Source organism: Perca flavescens, chromosome 3 (genome assembly GCF_004354835.1).
Source record: "Perca flavescens isolate YP-PL-M2 chromosome 3, PFLA_1.0, whole genome shotgun sequence".
NCBI lineage: Eukaryota > Metazoa > Chordata > Actinopteri > Perciformes > Percidae > Perca > Perca flavescens.
In genome coordinates, this window is record NC_041333.1 from 30,921,740 (window position 1) to 30,947,718 (window position 25,979).

Consider the following 25,979-nt stretch of genomic DNA (forward strand, 5'->3'; position numbering starts at 1 on the left):
AAACATGCAGTTCACCTTCAGTAGTTTGGAAAGTGCTACTCAATTATCTGAGCTGTTGAAAACACAGAGCACATCCAGTCATTAATGCATATTTACTTTCAAGGAAGCAAATTGCTCAAATGTTTTGTATATTGACTGTTAAAATTGCATGATGATATGTATCTAACAAGCGCGAGTATGATGGTTGAGGATGTAATCTTTAAATCGGTTCAGCTATTTGTGTCTTTCTGCTGGAATAAACAAATCAAACTGGAAAACACTATTCATGGTTTATTCATTGCGGCTTGTTCAGTCAGGCATCGTGGTACATTTGTGCATATTTACAGAGCTCCTCCTTTCTCCTTCAGCATCTTCACCACTTTTTTATGAGCTTTATTTATTTTTTCAAGTCACTTCAGTCATCACTCTCTCTTCCTCCCTTCCTCTTTTCTTCTTCTTTTGATCACTGCTTACACACACAAACACACACACACACACACACACACACACACACACACACACACACACACACACACACACACACACACACACACACACACACACAGTCTCTGTTATCTGGGACTTTGGTGCTGCCAGTCAGGAATGTAGGTCTTAGTTTAGAGGAGCAAGCAGCAACAGGTCCACCTCCTGAATGGGAGCTTTTGGTGGATTCTGCGCCGGTAGCGTAAGACAAAGACCTGAGATCAAGACAAAGAGACAATCTGTGTTTCATGAAAAGAAGCGTTGTTGAAGAAATTGTGTTGTATTCACACTGCTGTCTCAGAGGTGTCCTGGTCAATCAAGTTCACACTGATAGGATTGAGTCAGTAGCCAGAAGCAGCTCTTTGCCATGGAGGCTATGCATGTGCTGGACAACTGGAGAAAGGTAATTATTATATTTAGAGACAGCAAAGGACAGGTTAACACTAAAAAGTTGGTTGGAATTTCACATGAGAAACATTGTTAAACCTGAGGGGAGAAACAGTTTGTAGTTAGCAGAATTCTCGCTCCTTCTGGCTCAGAAAAAGAGTTTCTTAATGCACAAAAGCGTTTCCAGATAGAATTTTCTCAACATTTGTTTTTATTTTGTGGCTGTTTTGTGATTTACTGTTTGAGGCTTCCCTGAGGCTGACTCCGCTGAATATCATTTCATGGGTCTGTCAGAAGAGCAAATATGATGCTATTGCAGCAGTGTTTTGTTTTCTTGAGGGCAGAGTACATCAGAAACATATTTTCCATCCCTGCTGCATAACATTTTAGGCATGCAAATGACTCCGGGTAAACTCTGTTTCTCTGTGATTGCTATAATTATGTGTTTCGAACCTTTCTGTGTGCTTTTCTGTCCTTCCTCACAACCACAAGCTTTACACATCTCATATAATGACTTCTCACATACTTCTTATTTACACCTTTATACAGAATCTGGCCACTTAAACAAGTGTACCAATATAGACGTGGAATATATTTATAGCCGTTTGTTCAGTGCTGACTTGATGGAAATACCCCAGAATGACTGAGTAAGAAGGGAGGAATTTGTGGGATGTGTGTGTGTGTGTGTGTGTGTGTGTGTGTGTGTGTGTGTGTGTGTGTGTGTGTGTGTGTGTGTGTGTGTGTGTGTAGAGACTGAGAGACAAGAGAGCAGCCAAGGTGGCTAATTTCCAGTGAATATGTCAACTACCAAGATGTGGTGTGTGTGTGTGTGTGTGTGTGTGTGTGTTTTAAGTGTTACTTCCTCAGAGTGTGTTGCCAAATGCCATCTACCATCTGTTTTGTGTGCGCTGACAGCATGAATCACACCTTGACACTTTAGTGTGTAGGCAGAGTGGGGAGGGGGAATCACACTAAATATGGTTAGCTTTTTGACCACAAGAACAAAGATTTTGATACTGTATCTAACCCTTCTACCCTGCGGAGATGAAGTCACCCATGACGACTTTTGTTACTCATTGTCTGCCTAATATCATGGTTGTCATTTCCTCCCCTCAGGATCTTAATGTGTCACAGGGAGCTGTGGACAGCTCAGTGGACATGGACCGCCTGAACAGGAACATGCCTGAGTGTGGACGGCAAACCCACCAGGTGTTACAGGTGAGATTGTGTGTGTGTGTGTGTGTGTGTGTGTGTGTGTGTGTGTGTGTGTGTGTGTGTGTGTGTGTGTGTGTTTTGGGGATAAGCGAGGAGATGGAGAGGGAGAAAACAGATAAAAGAGTCAAAGAGAGAAAGAGCCTGAAATGGCAACCATCAATGAAAAAGCATAGTCACTATGTTGTCAGTGTGTCATGTTTGTTCCATGTTTCCAGTTTGGACCCATTCACACACACAGAAAGCAATCTCTTCTTCGAATAACAGCATCCATTGATGTTAAATGTCACCACATTGGCGGCTTTGACGGATTTTTGGCACTAAAACTTTCAGCAGGTCAGGTCAGGCAGTACAGCTGGGACGCGTCCTGACAGCATATGTCAGTATGTTGTAAAGCAGGACTCTTCAGTCAGAGTCAGTAATTAGACAGACCCGGAGATTGGATGTCTGCGTTTCCCACCTGCTGGGTCTGACAAACCCATCCGGATTTAAGGGGAGGGGGGGAGGGGAGGGGAGGGGTGTGTGTGTGTGTGTGTGTGTTCAGTTTTTTCTTCTACATATATGGGAGTTGGAGGGAGCAAGAAATGAGAGAGAGATTAAACTTTAATGATTACTGTAGGGAAAGTGGGACAATGCATCTATTTAAGCTTTGTTATCAACTATTTTGCCATAATTATTCTGTTAACTTCACCAGCAGGGTTGGGGGAGGAGTCTACGCTAATTCTGCCCCAAAAATTGGCTGATTGTATGTTCAATTTAAGAGACGAAGTTAACCTGACATAGGTGTGGCTTTTGTCCAGCAAGTCATGTTGTTTCCTCTTTTACTTTGACCGTACCTGCAATTTTATTTGTCCTGCCTTTTCCACTTTACGATTTCAATGATAAATGGTGAGTCTTGTTGCCAAGGAATGTTACTGATTATGTTCTTCAAATTTGTCTTGAATAAGAAATGAATATAAAAGTAAACAAAGACATGATGCACAGGATTAGATCTATAGTGTACAAAAAGTGTCTTTCAGTAGATAATTTTACCTTAAAATCCTAATAAAATCCAATTTATTTGACTTCTGAACTGCATTACATTACATGGCATGCTCTGCATGTACAGACTGCATGTACAGACAGACAGAGGAGCAGGCTGTTGCTGTGCACACCACATGGGAGCAGCAGCACACAGCAGATGAGGCAGTATGAATCCCCTCCCCTCTTCACCCTTCACTCCCAGTAAGCCTCCCAGTGCGTCCCAGCCAGTCTCTATCTCAGCAATACTCTTAGGCTTGACCCCACTCCACCGATGGCACCACCACAATCACATAATCCTATTAGGACACACACGTCTAGTTTACCAGCCGAGAGGCCGAGTCAATGATCGCGTACAGGTTGTAAATAAGAAATGTGAGGGCTCAAAAGTGGGACTAAAAGACGCAGTCGCAGCAGGTTTCAAAATTCAAATGTATGCCAGTGAGTCCATTTAACACTTCACCTGGCACAGAGCTAATTTGCTGAGCAGTGAATACTTCAGTATGCTGAATTTCCAGTGATGCTGAATTATAAAAGCTGCTTAATCATCTGTTAAATCATTAAACTGTGAAGCAATGTTTCTCAACCTTGGGGTTGTGACCCTACACTTGATACTTAGAGAGGGTCCTTTGAGACTGAGACATTTAAACATTTTTATGTATTTTTAATCAACCAAGCAGGGTTGAAATATAGTCAATTCTATATAATCCAAATAAAATACAAAATTAAGCAATATTTGACAACTCCAACTTACCAACCATAATTTTGTCAAATTTAAGAACCTAAAAATCACTTAATTTAAATTATTGTCTCCATTCTGTCAGCCGAAAGAGAACATCTGGTGTATTTTTCTCTTTGATATGCCAACTTATTTTTCACTCTTTGGAATAATGGATGTTACTCAACAGGAGAGGTAATTTATTTAATTATGTCAAACCCTGGGAGGTAAAGCTGCAGAGAAAAAGAGAAAAACACAGAATAAAACATTTTGCTGCTTCGCAGCCATAACTCTCCTCTACACTGCGAGTAATTTAACAATAAGAAGCAGAATTGTCTTTATGTTCAGGCATTGCTGTGCTGACAAGTGCTCATCACAAGTTAGCTCGTTCAACGCCCTCCAGGAGCTTCATGTTTCTTAATTGCGGAGTGCTGTTGCTATGGCGACATCCCTTCCCCCTTGCTGTGCCGAGAGCACACGGTGGTGCTTTAGGCAGAGCTACGAGCGGAAGAGGGGGGAGTCGAGGCACACACACACACACACACACACACACACACACACACACACACACACACACACACACACACACACACACACACACACACACAAATAACCAACTCTTCCCTCAGTGTGTAGAAGAATATGCCAAAGCAGCCAGCTATGGAAATGACCTCCCATAGTGAAGCCATTCAGACTCCTCTTCTCATCCCCAGAGTGGAGGATGAACCTCTCTCTGATGCGTTAGTGAAGCAGTAAAACTGTAATTTGTGCCAGACAGAAATATTAGTGTTTTCTCCCCTGTAATACTACATATTCACATTTTTTGTGTCATGCAAAACCAATTAGTACCGCTAATGGACAGGAAATGATTGTTGATTAGGTCCCATTCACGATGTGCCGTTCATAGTCCAGACAGAGCTGTGTGAATAGAGACAGAGGATAAGGCTTTTTGATTAAGTTTACATTATTTTCTCTGTCATTGATATTGTAGCTCATTTACAGCACTTGTAGCTATTACTGTAATGAGTTTTTTAAATAGTTATTTTTCTAGAATATACATGTTTTGTCAACGTATTCAGAAAATGTAATGCAATTTGATGTGCTTTATATAGTAAAACTGCAAAAAAAGGAGAAAAGAAATCAACAAAAATAAATAAAATGGAAGTAAAAACATACCAATGTATTTTTAGAACCACCTTGATAACATAAAGATCAGCCAAAAAATAATCCCCTTGTGTGATTTATTTTAATTAAACAAACAAATGTTTTAATTTCCTGGCAAAAGAACGTCATTCTGAACAGTACATTACTGTAACACCAAACAAAACAAAAAGCAAATTTTTCCAAACCAAAAACTATGGACAGGATAAATATCATTTACAGTTTATTTGTGACCTTTGGCCTTCTTTTTAGAGCACTCCTCTGGACCTGATTGAGAATGGAAAGGGGCTGAAGTTCCAGGCAGAGCGCCCCCACCTGGTCAGCCTGGGCAGTGGACGACTGAGTACAGCCATCACCCTGCTGCCTCTGCCTGAGGGTGAGATATCTGCCAGACATCACACCAACACACCAGTTACTCTGATTCTCCACTGGGTGTGTCTGTGCTGAGTTCAGGCTGCGTTCCAGTTTTGTTCTGTCTTCCACCACGTGCCAATAACTATGGAAAGCCAAACAGTTCAAATACACGTGATTTCTCACGCGTAAAAAACACGTAAACAACACGTAAAAAACACACCGGGAGCATCTCAGAAGTGGAGCGTCTTGCTGCCCGACTCGCAGATTATATTGAGTCTAGAAATACTTTACAGAACAATCGCATGTCTATTAAGCTAGTATCTACATTCCACTCAAGGCACTCCTGTAATTAAACTCCATGCCTTCTCTTTTCTGGCGTTGTCCTTTACAAAAAAGATCTGTGATGTGGTATTATGTTTTTCAACCTCCAAGATGAATATCTCATTGTCCGCGGTGTTGTAAAGGAGACACAAAAGATAGTGGGGGGTGTTTTGGTAAATTTACTCGATTCTCTCGCTGTTTCACACGTAAACAATGCGTAGATAATGCGTTGCTTACGTGTTGTTAACGTGTTGTTAATGTGTTAACGTGTTGTCTACGTGTGAAAAATCAACATGTTGTTTATGTGTTGTTTACGTGTGAGAAATCACGTGTACTTGAACTGTTTGGCTTTCCATAAACGGCCCACGTGAAAATAGACCTGATGCGTATCTTTAGCGGAGCGGGGAGCAGCTTCACGCACGCTTCTGGGATGCACCGTGGTGGATTATCAAACATTGACTTGAATGGGCGGGATTGCTCGCGGGGCACGCCCTGTCACGGAACGCAGCGCAGATGTGCCTGGTGGAAATTAGGGGTTAGCTTCAAAGAATGACATGGATTACAAAATACACTTAAAAAAAAAAAATGGTCAGGGAAATAAGCATGTTTTAATAATTACTGATCCCACATTATTCAGTTAGTCAAAATGGTTACTAAGCATCATAAATGTTATAAGTTATAACATAATATAGGCTTTTACAAAGGGCCACAACAACACACACAAACACACACACTTGTATCTCTAGTGACCTAAACCATGATATCACCTCTATATCTATCCTTCGTCCTTGTATGTCTCTTTGTCAGCACGTTTCTTTGTCTGGGGATTTCTTGGCCTTTGGTCTGTTTGAATGATGCCCTTTCTGTCTCTCTGTCAGTACCTGTGTGTCTGCTGGCCTTCCTGTCTCAGTCTGGGCCTCTGCAGGCTGGTATGCAGGGAGATTCCAGAGGTTATGTCCAGGCAAGGGTAGTGTGTGTGAGTCATTGTGTGAAAGTGTGTTTGTTTGTTACACTTGCCTATTACATTTTAGTGGGCCCTGCAGGCCAATACCACTACTATTGTTACTACTACTCAAGGGCGTGATTTCCACTGGGGACACAGGGACTTTAATAGTTGCAGGTTGATTTTTGTTTTCTAAAGTCTCTCTGAACATTGTCCTCTGTCTGTCCAGCCACCACAGTTATAACCCTTCTCTCACAGGCTTAATAGAAAGCAAAGAATGATGGCAGAACTGCAGGCTGTTTTTACCCTAGGATTTGCCTCTCAGGACACATACAGGTCTCTTTTATGCAACGTGAATGGAATATTGCTGACCCTACAAAGGGCTGGAACACAGTTACCATATATTACAGGTTAAAAATATATATATATTTTTTTTTTTTTATTTACAGGTAATATTGTCTTAAAATATGCTAAAATTGATCATCAGTCAAAAATGAGATAATTAGGCACAGTGCTCTAGGTCAGGTATCAATAAATGATATGATTTTATGTAGAATTACAGAGGTTTGCATAGCATTCTTTGTTATGCTACTGGAAAGAAAGAACAATAATCAATTTGATCCTTATTAGCTTTTTGTTTGATCAGAGGTGGACCACACTTAACAGGACCACATCAACTTTATTATTATTCTAACTCTTCTTCTTTCCCTGTTTGTATGGTCTGCTGTTGCTTGTGTTTTATTGTTTGTTTCTTTTTACTGTTTTTAGGGTCTTATTTTTACAATTTTTTCCTCTTGTGAAGCACTTTGTGACATTGCTCTGTGAAAAGTCTTACACTAAAACTTTACTTATTTGCTTCCCTTTAATAATAATAATAATAATAATAATAATAACTTCCCAATAAAGTCGAGTGTTTCCTTTCTGCTGTTACTCATGGGAGAATATTGGGTCTCTGTAAATTAAAGAGTATGGTCTAGACTTTCTCTTTATTAAAAGTGTTATGAGATAACTTCTGTTGTGATTTAGCATTATATAAATAAAATGGATTTGACTTCCCCCAGGCCAGACAACACTAGGTCATGGTCCCATGGACATCAACATCCAGGGCCCTGGAGTGGCTGCCCAGCACTGCTACATAGAGAACAGGTCAGGGGTCATCACGCTGCACCCCTGTGGGAACTTCTGTGCTATTGACGGGCTCCAGGTCACACAGCCCGTCCGCCTATCACAAGGTAGGAATCAGCTCAAACAGCTGTCCCATAATGCACTCTGCTGTACTGGATGGTTTCTGTCTCTGCATTTTTGGTAGCACTACTTGAAGTGCACCGTGTGAGTCAGTGCAACCAGATTGTCAATTAGATCCATCCATCCATCCATCTTCGTCCGCTTATCCGGTGTCGGGTCGCGGGGGGAGCAGCTCCAGCAGGGGACCCCAAACTTCCCTTTCCCGAGCAACATTGTCAATTAGATATTTTGTTTATTTATTTTATTTTGATAACGATTTTGCTCTTACTATGTATGGATTTCCATTTTCTCCACTGTTGAACAAACATTACAGGAAACCAATGACCAGACATTAAAGGATATGTGGGCAGTAATTTTACCTGCCTATGATGTGTATAATCTCAGTTACTGTAAGAGATCGATCCATCAGCTCTCTGTCTGGTCAATGAAAATGCAGCGTAATAGCCAAGCACGTCTGGTCAATGAAAATGCACAGTGTGTGCTTTTAGATAGCCATCGATTTAAGAACAGCCTGAGGTTCCTGTGTTAATGAGTTAACTGAAGCTTTGCTCTGTTCAGGCATGCAGATATTGAAGAAACCAGAGGGAGAGATGAATTGATTTCAATCTGCTACAGCCTAGGTGGATCTTAGATTGGACTCTGTGGAGAATTTTACTAAAATGATGCCCTGGGATAGGCATTTTAAAGGTGAAGGATTGCTTTAAAGGTAGTTTATATCTATACCTGACGTTCCAATTCCGGGATTGCTCCGGTGCCGCCGGAAATTCCGCCGGGTGCATGTATTTTTGCCGATGTCCCCCACCTTCCGCTTTCTTGGTGTTAGAATTTTAAACTCTGGTGGATTTATAAGGACTATGGTTAGCTGCTCCTCAGATCTCTGCAGGGTAAATCCAGACAGCTAGCTAGGCTATCTGTCCAATCTGAGTTTTCTCTCGCACGACTATTTTACAGCGGCTCCGCACAGCTTATGACCCATGACGATTGTGATTGGTTTAAAGAAATACCAGTAAACCAGAGCACGTTTTTCTCCCATCCCGGGAATGCTGAGTGGACTAGCCAGACCTTCCTACGGTCCGCAGCGTGTGGATGGTCTGGAAAGCGAGACTACTTAAAAGGTGAAAGCTAGGGCAGAGGTTAACTGGATGCCTTCAACAGGGAAATGTTCGACTTTGGAGCTATTTACTCCTGCGAACTCTGGTGCTCTTTGTGGATTGAGAACGGGTTGGATATTAACTTAAGTGGAACTAGAGATGGCCCGATACCACTTTTTTGATTCCCGATACCGATTCCAATACCTAAACTTGCGTATCGGCCGATACCGAGTACCGATCCGATACCAGAGTGTCATATATTTCATTATGTTTTAACAGCTGTATACTACTATCCCTGTATGGATGTGATATGATTTCTATCTTTGTTGTCGGTCTGGTTCAGGTTAAACTCTTTGTGAAACATGAACAAACACAAACAATGAATGCCCCAGAACTTTCTTTTATTCTCCTGTTTGACAGTCAGTTATAACGGAAAAAGAACATAAATAAACTACTTTAATGTAGATTTTCTTCAGGGCTTTATTACGTGGTATCAGATCGGTGCATAAACTCCAGTTCCATACCGATACCGATACCAGCGTTTTAGGCAGTATCGGATACTGGTATCGGTATCGGAACATCTCTAAGGGGAACTGAAGGATGACTGCGGATTTGATCCCCCATCACTTCCATTGATATTGTTTTGGGAAGAGATCTCTTAATGGCCAGTAAGGAACAGGAGGAAATATTACAGCGAGTAAAATTTGTTTTAATCCTTATATGGGCACCTGACTTACAAAATTGTGAACATATCATTTAAAATGTAACAGTTTGGGTAATAACTCATCTTTGTTTTCTACTTTACTCCCCAAACTTTTTGATCACTGTCGAACGTGCAGTTTAAACTAACAGACGTAATATAATCCTGTCAAGTTCAAACAAATCAGAGAGGAAATTAATCTGTAAACCATGTAACCGTTTCAATTTAGTCATAGACATTCATAGAAGTTTTACCTCAGAGCCTCAGAGGGAGCACAGTGTGTTATGGGAATGAGTTAAAAAGGCACTACTCATCATTACTCACTGTGCTCACAGGATGTGAGCTTCCCTCTCTGCTGCTGTGTAATCACAAATACTATAGTGTTATTTGTCATTCTTAGATGGATCTTCACCTATTCAAAAAGGCTAATAGCACAGTCAGTACAATACATACTTGCATGGACTAATATATGACTCCTTTCAAAATGCATCTTTCTGTATGCAGTAGTGTTCTGCATGACTTATGCGATGTATGTGTAGAAGAACATGTGCGTTGTCTGTCAAGTGTGTCCCTCTGTCTTTTGGTATTTCAACCTGGACTCTGGTTGGGTAACCTGAGCGGGGACACAGGGCTATTTATACTGCCCCCTCTACCCCAGGCAGATCTGACTTTAGCCCCAAAGGGGGTTTCAGGTTAAAGAATGAGTGTGACGGTACACCAGAGTTCACTGTCAGGGTCCTGGTGGAATTGTAACGACAGTGGGCAGAGCTGAAAGTTAATTGTTGACAAGGCGGCATCGCTTCCTTTAGTGTTAACGCAGGCTGATACAGATCTAATTTTACAACAGGAAGTGGATCAGACATCATTGGTTACACAACCTTTAACTTACCACTCCCACCACAGTATGTGCATAATGAATAATACATTGCAGTACACTTAAATGTTCCCTACAAGACAAACAAAGTATAGTCCATGGGATGCATGACTAGACGCTGATGTGTGTCACAGATGGGTAATGTAATGTCTGCAGCCTGTTATTTTTTTTTTTTTACTTTGCTAATAAATATTCTCATAATGGCTTTGACTTGTCAGTGTTACAGTTTATAGAAAATCAAGCAGCAACAAGTCAGTATTGTTACAAAATGAAAATGTGCTCAACAAGCATTTAGCGGTAATCTGCTCGGATTTACAACATAAATCAGAAGAGCCGGTGGAGGGAAATCCTAACAATGAAAGGGCATGTAAAAACTAAGCCAGTTTGTTCAAAGCGGGATGAGCTGATGGTTTAAAGGGATAAAGGATGATCAGAAGGAACACAAGGGTGAGGGGGCTCAGACGAAAATCTCAATATTAAGTGAGGAGGACATTAAGACAAGCCAGTTTCTGGCTAAACCTCTGAACCCATTTACACTATGAGTACGAGTAGTAGTAACCAACGACATCATTGGAACCACGTTTGACATCGGTGACTAAACTATCCTGCATACATACAGTGTGGGTTTGAGGTACTCAAAATAGGAAAACATTTGTAACTCATTCATTCTTTTTGAATAATTTAACATTTTTATAGGTTCACTCCACCAATTTTACACATAAAATTCAGTTACTTGCTGCCCTGTTGTATTGCTACTTTTACTGAAGTAAACAATCTGAATACTATTTCATATCCCTGCCTTTTTGTTTACACTATATGTTTGTTGTTTCAGAAGGAACACATCGACTCTAAATCAGTAGGACAGACCAATCATAACCAAGCAAATGATGCCACACACACACTATCATACAAAGGCTAATGTGCCTCAAGGGAGCACTTATCCTGAATACTCCCTTTGCTGTATTTTTATGGTTTTCAAATAGGCCTACTATATGTCTGATAATACTTGAGGCTTCACCTTTGTTCTTATATAGTGATAAAAGTAGGCTATAAGAGAGACACACCTTGGCATGGTCTGACTGTGGCTCTCTGCCAGTGGAAATCAAATCTTTATTGACATAACAGGTCACACACAATACATGACATTAACATGATCGATAAATCATCAAATGTTATGTTAGTTCCCGTATGGTGGATTAAGATGTGTGTCCTCCATTGGTATCTGGTGCTCCACTTGCCCCCCTCTCCCCTCTCTCTCTCTCTCTCTGTCTCTCTCTCTCTCTCTCTTTGCACCGCTCTGACTCAGGATCCCCACCTTCTTTTCTTCCTCCTGCTCCTCCTCTCTGGTTTCTCTCCCAGTTCTTCACTCTGATAACCCCGGCTCTCTATGCTGGCTGAGAGATGACTGTGAGCCGGCTGTTTCTTGCAGGAGCCCCGGCAGTACGAGATAGCGTCTCTAGGTGAATATCGAGGAAGGAGACAATGGACAAAGATTACAATTACTCTAAACTCCCGCACTGGTTTAAATGAACTGGAATATACCAACGCATCAGTGGATGAACCCGTGTTTTAACAAGTGGGCAAGCAGACAGCTCCCTTTGTGAACACTGAGATATCTACAGAATATATTAGAGCCTATGGGCTTTTAGCATTATCATAACAAAAGCGCGCCGGGACAAAACCCCATAAATGCTCCTGTTGTTCCACAATAATTCGCAGAAACGGAGAAAAACACGTGGCTTTATTTAAAGGAGCAGAGGCGATGAAAACAACGGAGGGAGAGAAGAGTTTCATACATTGGAGTTAAAGTAAGTTGGTTTATCTATACTGTGTCTGTGTGCTAGACTAGTTATAAGGTCTTCGGTGGTTTTAGGTCGGTTGGTTGTAGTGATGTTTGCTCACAGCACTTGCTGGGCTTGTAATTATTGTAGGCGGTGGACGGAGGTGGAGGAAGTAACTAATGTTAACAGAGTAAACTGGACCCAAGTGCTTCTTGTAGGCTACTTTATGTGACTTATATTTTGGGCATTAGTTGCAAATGTGGAAAACACATATTTCTGCATTGCTTCAGTAGTGTTTATTACGTTTTTTTTTTTGTATCGGTCAAAACGCACACCTTCGCCAAACTCCGGTTAGAAATCTGGCAAATGTAACATTATACTCTCATATCGGTAGACTACATGTAATAGAACATTAGTTACAGCTTTCCACGAATCAATACGTAGGTCTATTCAATTCGGCATACGTACACCAAACCTCAGTTTCTCAACTTAAAAAGAATTCTACTTATATTATAGTCTTGCCTGTGGTCGTCCACTGAAGTTTACCATGGTGGGTGGTAGCTTGCTGTGTTAGAAAATTACAAACACAATCTGATTTTTTTATTTACATTATTGCTGCTTCGGATTTTTTTTAATGCCGAATTGTCAGAAATACCCTTCGGACATTATTTTGTTTTTTAAGTTACATTTCAATAGAGGACATTTTGCCTAAATGCAAGGAAACTTTAAACTGAGAGATTTGTGAATGGAGGTTGGTCTGTCTCCAGCCACTCAGTCCCCAGTACTCTCAATTCTAACTCCCCCACTACCTCCATCTGAGTTCTGTCTATAGACTACAAACACATACAAGTCTACCAGATCTGCAGATACCCCCCATCCAGCCTGGCACGACCAGACCTCACTGTGTCTGTCTACTGTTACACTGCTATTCCTGGTTGCCAATGTGACCTAACCAGGGCTGGCAACTAGAATAGAAATGAGCTTTCCTTTCATGCATTCTGCTTATTCAGATGCCTCTGGGTCCACAAGTTCTCATCATGTTTGATGGATTCGTGGAGTATAGTTCATAGAGTTTTAGATTGTTCTGAAGGACCCAGGTCAGCTGTAGTGATCAGTACAAAATCAAGGACCTTCTTGCTGAGCCATTGTTCAACACCACATTACTCTACAAGTGTGGTCATTGTCACCCCTACACCACACCTCCTCAACATCTGTCATCTCTGACACATTGTGTTGACCCCATTGTAAAGAAAGGATGTGAGGAGTCTGAGAGAAGACCCTCTGCAAACAGTCATCTGGCTGCTGTGAATGTGATGTGGACTCCCAGTGGGCCCAGAGCACAGGCCAGACGTGTGGGTGCATCTTAGCACAGAGTGAGAGGAAAGGAGTTGGTAGCAGCTGGGCCAGTGTGTGTGTTCCTGCATGTTGTTGTTGACACAGTCTTTGACCGTACATCCTCAGACTACACCGAGGTCCAGGCAATGTGTCCAAATGAGGCCATGGTTAAACACTGCAAATACACCAGTGCCTTGAGACCAAGGCTGTGTTCACACAGGAGGTCTTTGTGCTGAAGTCACACTGCTTACAATATCAGATTTTTTCTGAATGGTTAATATGTATTCATGATTATAACCCAAGTATGACAGGGCAAGCTTGTGTGGAATACCAGTAGCAAAAGACAACACGCGTCTTTTTTGTAATCTACCCATACTTCTCTCACCACATTTTGATTAAAGTACATGTCCTTGAGTTTTACTGAAATAAAACATTGTGTCTTATCGTCCAACAGATTCAAAATTAGGGATTAAGGTGCTACAGAGAAATTATATAAGATGTACTTAATGTCAAGGCAATGCTGACATATTCCGATTAGATTTTTTTCTCTCTCACCAATCCCAATACCTCAACTCAGGGTATCATTTCTAAATCAATTTAAGCTGCGGCACTAAAAACGGAGTCAGTGGCATGCTGTCACTGAATGACTAACAGTGCAAACACTGGATTTTATAATCACATGAACAAAGAGTACATTGGAAAAAAAGTATTAAATGTGGATCTGTCCCGGATGGCTGATACTCGATCTGCTTAGAAAGACTGGTATCAGCACGGACAAATACAGGTTAGGCCACTTTGATCAACAGCCCTCCTCTAAACCACGTGTAGATCACTAGATTGGTTTAATATTTATTGATGCTCAGGTCGGCCGCCATCTGCCTCTGGGAGTATGTTTAACAGCAGGGGATTGGCTTTAGTTGTTCTGAGAAAAGGAGTGTGGGGGGCAAGGAACATCTGTTCGGACAAGCGGTAACCAGCCTCCAACACGTTACTGTGATGAGCGTCTACTGGAGACAGCAGCTGACAGCCTGCTGGATACTACAGTACATCTGCTCTTAGTGATGTGGATGCTGTGACCAGCGGGGTCTGATTCAGTGTTTTAGAGGGGCACTTTTTACACATGAAGTTCAGTGTACTTGTCAGGATGAGTACTATTTAGACTGTGAAAATAGTTGTGTGATGTCTCCTGTGGCTCTCAAGGGAGTATATTGAAAGATAAACTTAACTGGTTGCATTATGGGATATAGGATTCAGGATTTTTTCTGCTTTGATTTTGACCATTCTTTTTTAAAAATGTCTCTTGTGAGTACCTCCACTTTATAGAAGTAGGCTACAATACTAAATTGCTGGATGGCAGCTTTAACTGTTTTGAGTCTGAAAATGTTGCACTTTTTTTAAAGAGTTGATTTGGATAAATAAAGTCTTTCTTGGTTTAGGTTTAAATTTTAGAACACTTTTATCACAAATTAAATTTGTTGCATTCTTTAGAAAAAATATTATTTTAAAAACTATGTATGTAGTAGCCTACGCTGATTACTGCGTGTGTGAATGCCATTGACGAATATAGGGAGGACATTCAACTGAAGTTGCATTAAATCAGGTTGTTTTAACCAAAATTATGCTGCAAGATGGTTTTTTTCAACTACATTTATAGTTCCCTGTTATAGACTAACAGTATTATAACAAGCAATATTAAAAATATCCAGTTAATTCCCGTTTATTCCCGTTAATTGCCATATATTCCTGTTAATTCCCATGGAACGTCAACAGCTTTGATGTGGTAAATGTTACATGGGGTATTGATGATGATTTCACAAAAATCAATCAAAAATATGTATTCCAGTATCAGGAATGATAGATTATTTTCAAACCATTCCAACAAGATACAAAATGCATATTTTTGTTCCATATGTAATGTTATGAGCACAGTTTGTAAAATGTCATGATAGGACACAACGTATTTACTGGATTTTTGTATGTGACCCACATGCTAACTGAATTTGCTGCACAACATAAACTCAAAAGCATGTGTGTGAAGCAGCGGCCCAAGAGCAACCACTGTCTCCACAAATCTTCCATCCTGGCATCTCGCTGGCGTCGGACTGGTTTGAACTTGTTATCACTTCTTCCAAGTCATTTCTTCCATCTTTTTATTTGTTCAGAGGGTTATTCCCACATGATGGGAATGCAGGATTAGACCTCTCCTTCTCCTCCCTGTGTTCTCCATTCAACCCAGTACCATATCTTCCTCTGGTATGTGCTTCTGTGTTTGATGGCCCCTGGCTCGGCGAAAGGCAGTCATTGATTAACTGGTGGGCTTGACTCCATGGCCTTTGCTGAGGCTGTAAACCATCAGCTTTCCATAGCAACCGTCAGCCATAGTTTTGGGCATCTCTTTTGTCTGCAGCTCCTCTTCGCTTTAGTGACGTCCCGTGCTTGTGGTTTAGTGGCGATGCCTTTGTTTGTTGCGCACAACAGTAAAATCACTAAATATAAAGTTTCTCCTCATAGTTAGCTGATAGTAAGTTAAAAGTTGCAGAAACTGCAGAGACTTGGCGAAGAGAATGCATTTTGACTGACAGGATGAGTGGAGTAAAGTGTAGTGAAGCTTCATGAATGTATAGCTTCAGGGATTTTCTGCTGTGAATCACAGCCAGGACTGCTGCTGGTATGTGTAGTGCTCTCATCATGGTATCAAGTGGAAAGCTTTATAATACCAAACTAGGGCTGGGCAATATATCGATATTATATCGACATCGATATATGAGGCTAGATATCGTCTTAAATTTTGGATATCGTAATATCGTGATATGACACAAGTGTTGTCTTTTCCTGGTTTTAAAGGCTGCATTAAAGTAAAGTGATGTCATTTTCTGAACTTACCTGACTTACTAGCTTTTAATTATTTGTCTTTACCCACTTAGTCATTGTAGCCACATTATTGGTAATTATTTATCAAAACTCATAATATTTTGTGAAAGCACCAATAGTCAACTCTACAATATTGCTGCAATATCGACATTAGGGCTGTAGCGATACACTAATCTCACGATACGATACACAATATTCTGCTCACGATACGATATATATCACGATATTCAGCCAACGATACAATTCGATATAATTCGATACACTTACATAATTTTCTGAAAGATTTAAAGGGGACCGAGTGATTTTGGTGACATCTTGTGAGTGTTCCATTTACTTGGATTTAATTAATTGAACTGAAAACATCAATTACAGAATATATGTCTCTGACTGGACAGAGAGTCTACAGCAGGGATCATCAACTACATTTTTTTGCGGCCGGACTTTCAAATAAAATAAAATAAAATGAATTTATACCTAATACGCCTATTCTTTTTCACTTTCTTACTGAATTAATGCTATTTTTTTTTTTTTTTTTTTTTTTACATGTATTAGTGTGAGCAAACTCCTAAAAAACATGGAAACTCCCTAATGATAACTGGCTCTTTAACTAGAAAAAGATCTCAGACTAGGAGGCAGTTCACTGAGGAGTGATGGTTAAAGTCTGTGATTATGGAAACATTATTGTAGTATGCAGCATCCTGATTGGTGGAAAATGCTTGCAGAAAGAAAGGCTGTTGTCAGGTAAACATGTCACTGTCACAGAGGCTGAAGCGAAAAGTTGAAGTGGAAAAGCCAAAAGCCCAGCTTTAATGATGAATGGACTGATAAGCAGGCTATGCACTCGTCATGTATGCCTCATTTGCAATGAAACGATGTTGTTGCAAAATAATACAACCAGCATCACCATCATCATCACTGAACATAACGATCGCGTCATTCACGTGCATATTAAGTGGCTCCAGATTGTCCGCTCCAGCGGAGAGTTTGGTTTGTTCAGCCAGCAGTGAGGTTTACAAGAATTTGTCAACATTTCCAGATTCCCGGCAACCTAAGATAAACAGTTAGACTACAAACCGACAGATTTTGTTTTAGCTTGATTGTAAAAATTCGCTATTTGCAGAGTAGAGCTGTGTTTGGGTAAAACAGCGCGGTGGACTGAGCCGATTGAAATGTTGCTTTCTACATGTTTATGCCGGTCTACACAGGTGAGTGCATTGATAAGTACTGACTTTCTACTCACAAAGGTTTAATTGTAGCCTATTTACAGAAAAGAGACTAGCGTGAGTTCATCTGCCCCAGTGGCCGTTGGTAACTCTGTATCGTTCCCAGTCAGGTGCTGCGTGTTTTAACCTTTAACACACACACATCTCGGCTCAGCTGTGTGTGTGGAGCTCGGTCATCGCTGTAGAGAATCCCGGCATGTGAATAGAGATGTAAATACAGGGGGCTGGGTTTTTGCTCTAAATGCTTGAAATGATAAATAACAGAACACATTTTTTCCTCTTTACATTTTGTGAATTCATGATTATTCTGGGGGCCTGACTAAAAGCTTTGGCGGCGGGCCGCCAGTTGACGTTGGCTTCTCTACAGCGACACTAGCGGCTGGCTGACCAAATCGCTCTTCCTGCAACGTGAACGGGGGTAAACCAAGGGGGTAAGCTTCGCTTCAGAACTCGAGCCATCTATGGCGCCATTTTGTTGCTAACTGGCCATCACCTCCTGTTAGCATTCCACTGACCGCCATTTTTTTTTTACGTCACTTGACTGCGAATAACTTTACATCAGAAATGTTTTGAAGACTCTATTTGTCTGTTGTTTAGTTCCAAAGAAACACGACAATGTATAAAAGGCTTCATTACCTTGTACCTCACGTTATGGCTCCGTAGCAGACGTTTTTGTAAATATAAGCTAACGATTGTGTCATAACCAAGTGACTTACTGTCGCATAGTAGAGGAATTACTGTATAGTACAGGAGAAGCTCGCAGGCAGTTTCAACTTACATTAGCTGTTTAGGTTTAATTACTAACGTTAACTAGCATGTTAGTTAGCAATAATTAGCCTGTGCTTATGTTATCTCCTTACATATACCTACACTCTCCGTATCTGTAAGATTGGGAATGATTGAGATTTCTCTTGGCACAGCTACCAGAAGACTTCCAACTTTCAGACACGTTGCTCACGTCACATTCTCTCAGTTGGAGGCTGCGCAGTAAAGCTGGCCATCACTGGAAAAGTGCTTCTAATAGCCTTCACTGGTCTCCGTCCAGAAAAACGGGGTCTATTGGTCCATTATATACTGTCTATGGGGTAAACACGGGGGATTTGAATGGGACTTATGTATCGATACTCGCGGCGTAAAAATCGATACTTTCTTGGGGAATAAAATATTGATTTATATCGCAGAATCGATAAAATTGCTTAGCCTTAATCGACATTGATGTATTTGGTATACAAATATCGTGATGTTTGATATTTTTCCATATCGCCTAGCTCTATACCAAACTGCACCTTTTCTTCTGAGCTTTTTTAGAACAGCAGACTGTACTTTATGCTGTCAATAACTTTAGACTATATTGTAAGCTTCTTTAGATATATTAAAATTATGTGTTAAATATTGCTGTGAGATTTTACAAAGTCATTGGTTCATGATGTAAATGATTCTTCTCTCACAGAAAAACATTTCAATGGCAAATTCAAAAAGTAATTCCAGAAGTAAACACAATGTTCCTCATCAGGAGATGGTTTGTTGTTTCCTGCGTGTGCGCATTAACTTGCTATCAGTCATGTTACCTAATCATGAAAGTAAGTGATTGAAGATAATCTTTGGATATTAAGGGGAATTCAGTGTTCCATTATCCTGTTTTTACCACATGTGGCAAACACTGCCATGGTTTAAAGAATACTCCTAAGATGTAGCCTTAAAGATATGCTGAATTGTTGTGTGCTCATGTTTGCAGATTTCTGTTTGACTAACGTATTTGTCCAGTCAGCGAAATCTTCAGTCAAAGCCGAGGTATTGTGGCGGTTACTTACAGCAGTCAACGTTGATAAATTAGTGCCGATTTAGGGCTGTTATTTCTGTAAGTCTTACTTACAACAACCCTTACAGGCTCTGGCACCGGAGATGATATCCCCATTCCCAATCCCACCCACAAAGCTTTGATTGGTTCAGTTGATTTCCATCTGTAGAAAACAGCCATCAATGAACACAACAACAGACCTGTCTGAATCGCAGAAAAGAACCAGGTAGTCTTGATTTGGCAGACCTTCCTCCAGAGCGCTGCAGAGGAAAGTCGGGCTAGTCCGCACAGCATTCCGGGATGGGAGGAAATGCTCTGGTTTATTGGCATTTTTGCAAGAAACAAAAGGACTAGATTGTTGGCATGATTGGTGATAACCACTCAACTTGACCAGAAAGAAAAAAGAGTGCAAACAACAGAAACCTCATAAAAAAAAAAAAATCCAATAATGGAAACTTCAGTACTGCATACAGTGCTTAAATACCAATATTCTTCCTATTTTCTGTCCTTCATGAATGTTCTTTTTCCTCTGGTGTCTGGATGACAGGAGTCCTGTGAACATGTCTGCATGAAATGAAACATGTTTTCACAGCATCTGTCAGGCAGCATGGTGCAGAGGGGAAAACATGTGACAGCAGTCATGAGCTGGATTGGAAGAGACAGCGTTGATGTGCTACTCCACACAGCCAAGACACTGTCACGAGCATGTACTTCTGTACCAGCCTTTCTTCGTCATATCATGATAAGTGTGAGCAACACTTTAATAAACTCTCCTGAGTCTGCATGAACTCACTCTGGTAGTATGTGAAGCGTTCTCGCTCTGACCACCTCTGGTAGCTCTGATCTAATCTTTTGGGAAACGTACTAGAGATGTTCCGATACCGATACTGGTATCGGTATCGGAACATCTCTAGCTCCGATACTGCCTAAAACGCTGGTATCGGTATCGGGAAGTACTGGAGTTTATGCACCGATCCGATACCACGTAATAAAGCCCTGAAGAAAATCTATGTTAAATTAGTTTTTTTATGTTCTTTTTCCGTTATAACTGACTGTCAAACTAGAGAATAAAAGAAAGTTCTGTGGCATTCATTGTTTGTGTTTGTTCATGTTTCACAAAGAGTTTAACCTGAGCCAGACCGACAACAAAGATAGAAATCATATCACATCCATACAGGGATAGTAGTATACAGCTGTTAAAACATAATGATATATATGACACTCTGGTATCGGATCGGTACTTGGTATCGGCCGATATGCAAGTTGAGGTATCGGAATCGGTATCGGGAATCAAAAAAGTGGTATCGGGCCATCTCTAAAACGTACTTGAGGCTAAGCCAACGCACTGGAAAGATTTAATGTGGTCATACCAGAGTGATGGAAGAAAAACACAGAGATGTTATTAGAGAAATTATGGAATATTTCATCCGCAGACACATGCCAGATAACAGACCAGGGCTGCTAACCACCTCTCCTCTTAATGCCACAAAATGCTTGAGGCATGATTTGGCATTAACGCTGTTTGGCCTGAGTTGTCCCAAAGGAATACTCACAAGGCTTTACAATTATCAGTCTTGTCGGCTCTGGTATTAAATAAATAGTTTATATAATAAATAGATAATAGATGCTCTCTGAAAATCTTTTTTTCTAATTTTGTAATATAGACATAGACTAAAGAAGCATTTTCTTTAAACTACATGTAGTTTAAAAAAAACAGTGCTTATTTAGTGAATTAATTTAAAGACATAAATCTTGCATGCAGATGACTCAGTAGTCACTAGTCCTATTTAGCTGCCAAAAGCAGCTTTTTTTAATTAATTAATTAATTAATTAACCTGCTGAGTGGAGGCTTTTCAGTTTAAATACTCCAAACTGAATTAACTTGATGGATTTCAGTAATCCTTTAATGAGGAGAGCCAATCAAGAGGTTTGACATTTTTCTACGCTGGTGTCAATACAATACCTGCATTTTAGTACCTATTCTACAGATATACTTTCTAAAATTACCTGACTTTGGTAAGTAAGTAAGAGCACATTCCATGGTTTTCCCAACCATTATAATGCTTAGGTGCAGCACCCAAGCCATTTTGGGCACCGCCTAGGCCGAATGAATGTGAAATCATCAAAACTAAGCATTAAAACTAACTAAATGACTTTCCTCAGATATAAAGGTTGTAGTTCCCAGTGGGAAGGCACAAATATGGTGGTTATCATTTATGTATGTCTGCTTTTTAATCTCTGAAAATGTGATGCGTTTCTTGGAGTTCATGTTTAGTGCTGAAACCATTTGTCAATTAATTGATTGGTTAATTGACAGCTAATTAACCCACAACAGATTGATAATAATTTTTTTGTTTGAGTAATTTATCATGCAAAAATGCCAAACATTTGCTGGTTCCAGCTTCTTTAATGTATAACGGTTATTTTCATTAGTATACATCTTATACATATAATATATCGTTTTTTAAAGTGCACCTGTAAGGATTAAATGTTAAAGGACTTTTTGTTTTTGATTGTGCTGACTAACAAGTAATATATATATATATATATATATATATATATATATATAGCTTTTCACCTTGGCTCAATCTGTATCAATCCTTGTTTGCATTACAGTATGTGCTCTATAATCCACTTAGGTGTTCCTGCACTGTTATTAGAGAATGAGGTTATAGTGTCCTTGCGGGAAGGTAGTGATGATCTTTGTGTGTCCTCACTCCTGAAGATGTGCCATATGGAAAGCACTATGCAGATAGAAGGGTTTGATAACATGACATAATGAACAATAGCCCACAAATCCTTCAATGTAGCACCTTTAAAGCAGGCTTGGTTGTTTCTTGGTTGAAGTGGAGCCGCTCTGGAGCACAGTGTGGGGCTGAAAGATGCTGTTCTTGCAGTAATACTCGGAGTGCACTCACTGTGATGAAGGCAGTGATTACACGAATCGTTCCTGGGGTGGTGAGGGAGAATTTGTTCTCTCTCTCACTTCGGTCAGGGAATCAATCTAACTGATTACCGTGGGATTTCTGGCACACACACACACACAAAACACAACAAAAACACACACACACACACACACACACACACACACACACACACACACACACACACACACACAAAAACACACACAAAAACACACAGTCTGTAATGCCGATCCCTCTAAACAACACTTCCTGTCCTTTCCTATATGACTTAGTTATACTTATGAAAATGGCAATGTGTCATATTTTCCTGTTGGACAGTGTTGGAAGCACAGCCGTTGATTAAACTGTTCTCAGTTTCTACCGCAGCTGGTTTCGCTGAGCTCAGCCTTGGAGCAAACCTGAACCGCTGGTTCTTGGAAGAATCCTGACATGCTTATCCCAGGTCAGAGGGTTCTTATCAAGGAGTGAAGGGAAGAGAAGAAGAAGAAGATATACGTCATGCTTTAAATAACTAAAGCCAACCAGGTTAGGCCAGATGTGGAGCTGATGTTTTACTGCTGCACATGAAAGCAAGCAGTAACAGCACAGATCCAAATCACGGCTAATTTTACACATCAATTTCAGTTTACGGCCTGTTGTATAAAGAGCTGCATCATGGGAAATGTAGGATCCTGTTTTTGGAGATTGACCCATTGTAACGCCTAGAGGTCAGAAGTTTTCAACCTCTGCTGCTTCCATATATACTTTTTACTTTTTGTCTTTCTCTTTTGACTCCCCAAACTTAATTAAATTGCATTACTAAATTGCTGGAGTACCTCTTTAAAGGAACACGCCGACTTATTGGGAATTTAGCTTATTCACCGTAACCCCCAGAGTAAGACAAGTTGATACATACCCTTCTCATCTCCGTGCGTGCTGTCTGACGGTTCCAGCATTAGCTTAGCCTAGCACAGATCCTGCAGGTAACTGGTTCCAACTAGCCTACTGCTCCGAATTGTGACAAAAGTGACAAAATAACGCCAACATTTTCCTATTTACATGTTGTGATTTATAGAGTCACAGCGTATACAAAAAACAACGTAACATGAGACACAGCCATCTTCTAACAGTAAACAAACCGGGAACTATATTCTGAGACAGGCTTGCTGCGAGCATATCACTCCGCCCAAGTACTATATTCTTCCGCCTGAGAATATAGTTCCCGGTTTGTTTACAGTTAGAAGACGGCTGTGTCTCATGTTACGTAGTTTTTTGTACACGCTCTGACTCTATAAATGACAACATGTAAATAGGAACATGTTGGCGTTATTTTGTCACTTATGCGGAGCAGTAGGATTACTGGAACCATTCACCTGCATGTTCTGTGCTGGCCTGATGCCGCTGGAGCCGTCAGACAGCATTACAGCACACACGGATATGAGAAGGGTATGTATCGACTTGTCTAACTCTGGGGGTTACGGTGAATAAGCTAAATTCCCAATAAGTCGGCATGTTCCTTTAAGTTCTGTATATAATGGGATGGGTAAACCAGATCTATGGGAAAGAAATATAGTTTAAATTAATTGGACGAGCAGGATCTCTCAAAAATCTCTCATGGTTCTGTCTCTTAGTGCACCATGTGGTAACCATCAGATAGAAAACAGATTTTCAGTAAAAGTAATTGGACTTTAATGTGAAATGCATTTTATAGATTCTTTTACATTTCTTGAGAAGTAGTTTTACAAATAATACCATGGAAAAGTAGCTAATGAAGTGACATTTCTTTGGGACTTTAAAAAAGCCTGATGGATGTCTGGAACAAAGCAGTCAATATGTGTTCTGAGACTGTCAACAGAGGCACACCACCATGAATTTACTGTAGCAATAAGACATGATATAAATGTGTTGAGGTTAATAGACACCCTGTGAATCTGTTGTCTTGGTGTGATAGTTTTTCTTACTTTGAGCAGGTGTTCTGTTAAATATATTGGCCAGACACTAACCCATGATAACACAGTAAAATACTATAGGGATGTTTTTAAGCTGAGAAAAAAGCAAGTCATTAAAAAAGCTTTAAGAGATACATTAAAGCTGCACTATTCAGTATTTTTGTATAAACTGAGGATCAAATGACCCACCGAGAATGATCACCTGACTTTGCAGTTCTACAGAGCGTTTTAGCTTCTTTCAGCTCATTGATTTGGTTGCAAATTTACGTTTTGGTTCAGCCTCACGGCTCTCATTTACCTCGTTTCTAGCTGCGGCCAGCAGCTGTTTTCAGTGAAAAAGCTCTGATAAACCCTCTGTTGCTAACTGCTGAGCAACAAAAAGCAGACAGACAAAGTCAATCACTGGTGAATATAGTGGAGCAACAGAGACAGATATTTTTTTCTCAGGAGTTGATGGAGACCAAAGCAGACCTAAGAGAAAAGGGAATATTGGGCTTGATTGGTGATACTATTTTAATGTTGTGTTCCTTTGCCCCCAAATGACTGGAAATCAATTAATGCTGCTTTAACTAAAGGTGCAGAAAAACCAAGATCCATATCTTAATTTTTCCTCATACTGATGGGAAGGAGAAAGAAGCCTATACTTTCAGTAAATCAATCTGTGTACCTGCAGAGGCCAGAATTGCCAGTTTCAGCATTAAAAGGGTGAATAGAAACTGCTTCAACGTGCAGATCTGAATCCGCAGAAACCCGCTCAGTGGTATTCTATCTAAATCAAACCCAGAGCATACGTTTCATCATTTGTCCTTCATTTACCCCAAAGTAGCTTGTTTGCATTCCCTCACTGAAACCAAGGTTTACAGCTAGCTGCAAGTTTTTGAAACTTAATTTCCAAATGCCAAAGGGACCACCCTCCCTGCCGTGGGGGAAAGTTGATCACCAGAGAGCTCAACCTCCAACCCCCGGGGTCCCTTTCCCTGTCACCTTAGCTGATTAGCTCCTATGATGACTGATCACCGTAAAGGACGTGACATTTAGAGACGAGGCCTCACAAGTTAAAGCCAGAGTTCGCCCAGGCCACCTAGGGAGATGCTTGATAGGGTATAGGGAAAGACTGTATGTTGGTGTTTTGTTTGTTACAGTATTGTACGTCATCACCACAAGTCACTGCTAACTAAGTGATGTCTGGACAGCTAAGGGTATATTAGCTGACAAATATTGAATTGTGTTATGCATTTGTTAGGAAGATTAAGTCATACATGTGTTGAGCATTCAGGCATGCCAGAAAAATAGACTCATCCCAAACATCTTTCACTTAGAGCCCTTCCAGTCTAAATAAAGCACTTAGTGCTTTGAGGTGTGGTTAATTTCTCTGCGTGGTTAGGGTTTGGCATCTCTCTGGTCTCATTAAACGCCCCCGCCCAACAGTCTGTTTAATATGAGAATGGCACGTCTGAAGCAGATCTGTTCAGTGCTGGAGAAATGTTGGACCCCCCCCCCCACATTGTTTGGGTGGAAACTGGTGTTTGAGACCAGAAACAGACGTTGTTTCCATAAACAGTTGAGATAAGCTATTGAACATTTTATTTGGTGATCTTACATTTTGTTGCAGCTGGAAATGTCCCAGCAGA

The 25,979-nt window shown here is 40.5% G+C and overlaps 1 protein-coding gene across 4 annotated transcripts in view; it reads left to right on the forward strand.

The window, feature by feature from the left end:
* Window positions 1-594: 594 nt before the first annotated feature.
* phldb1b (pleckstrin homology-like domain, family B, member 1b) overlaps window positions 595-25,979 on the forward strand; it is an 89,865-nt gene continuing 64,480 nt past the window's right edge. For all 4 annotated transcript variants that reach the window (XM_028572976.1, XM_028572977.1, XM_028572978.1 and 1 more), the window contains exons 1-4: window positions 595-865; window positions 1,966-2,067; window positions 5,213-5,336; window positions 7,640-7,810. In XM_028572976.1, coding sequence (XP_028428777.1) covers window positions 830-865; window positions 1,966-2,067; window positions 5,213-5,336; window positions 7,640-7,810 — 433 coding nt within the window. In that variant the 5' untranslated portion in view covers window positions 595-829. The remainder of the gene's footprint in view (window positions 866-1,965; window positions 2,068-5,212; window positions 5,337-7,639; window positions 7,811-25,979) is intronic.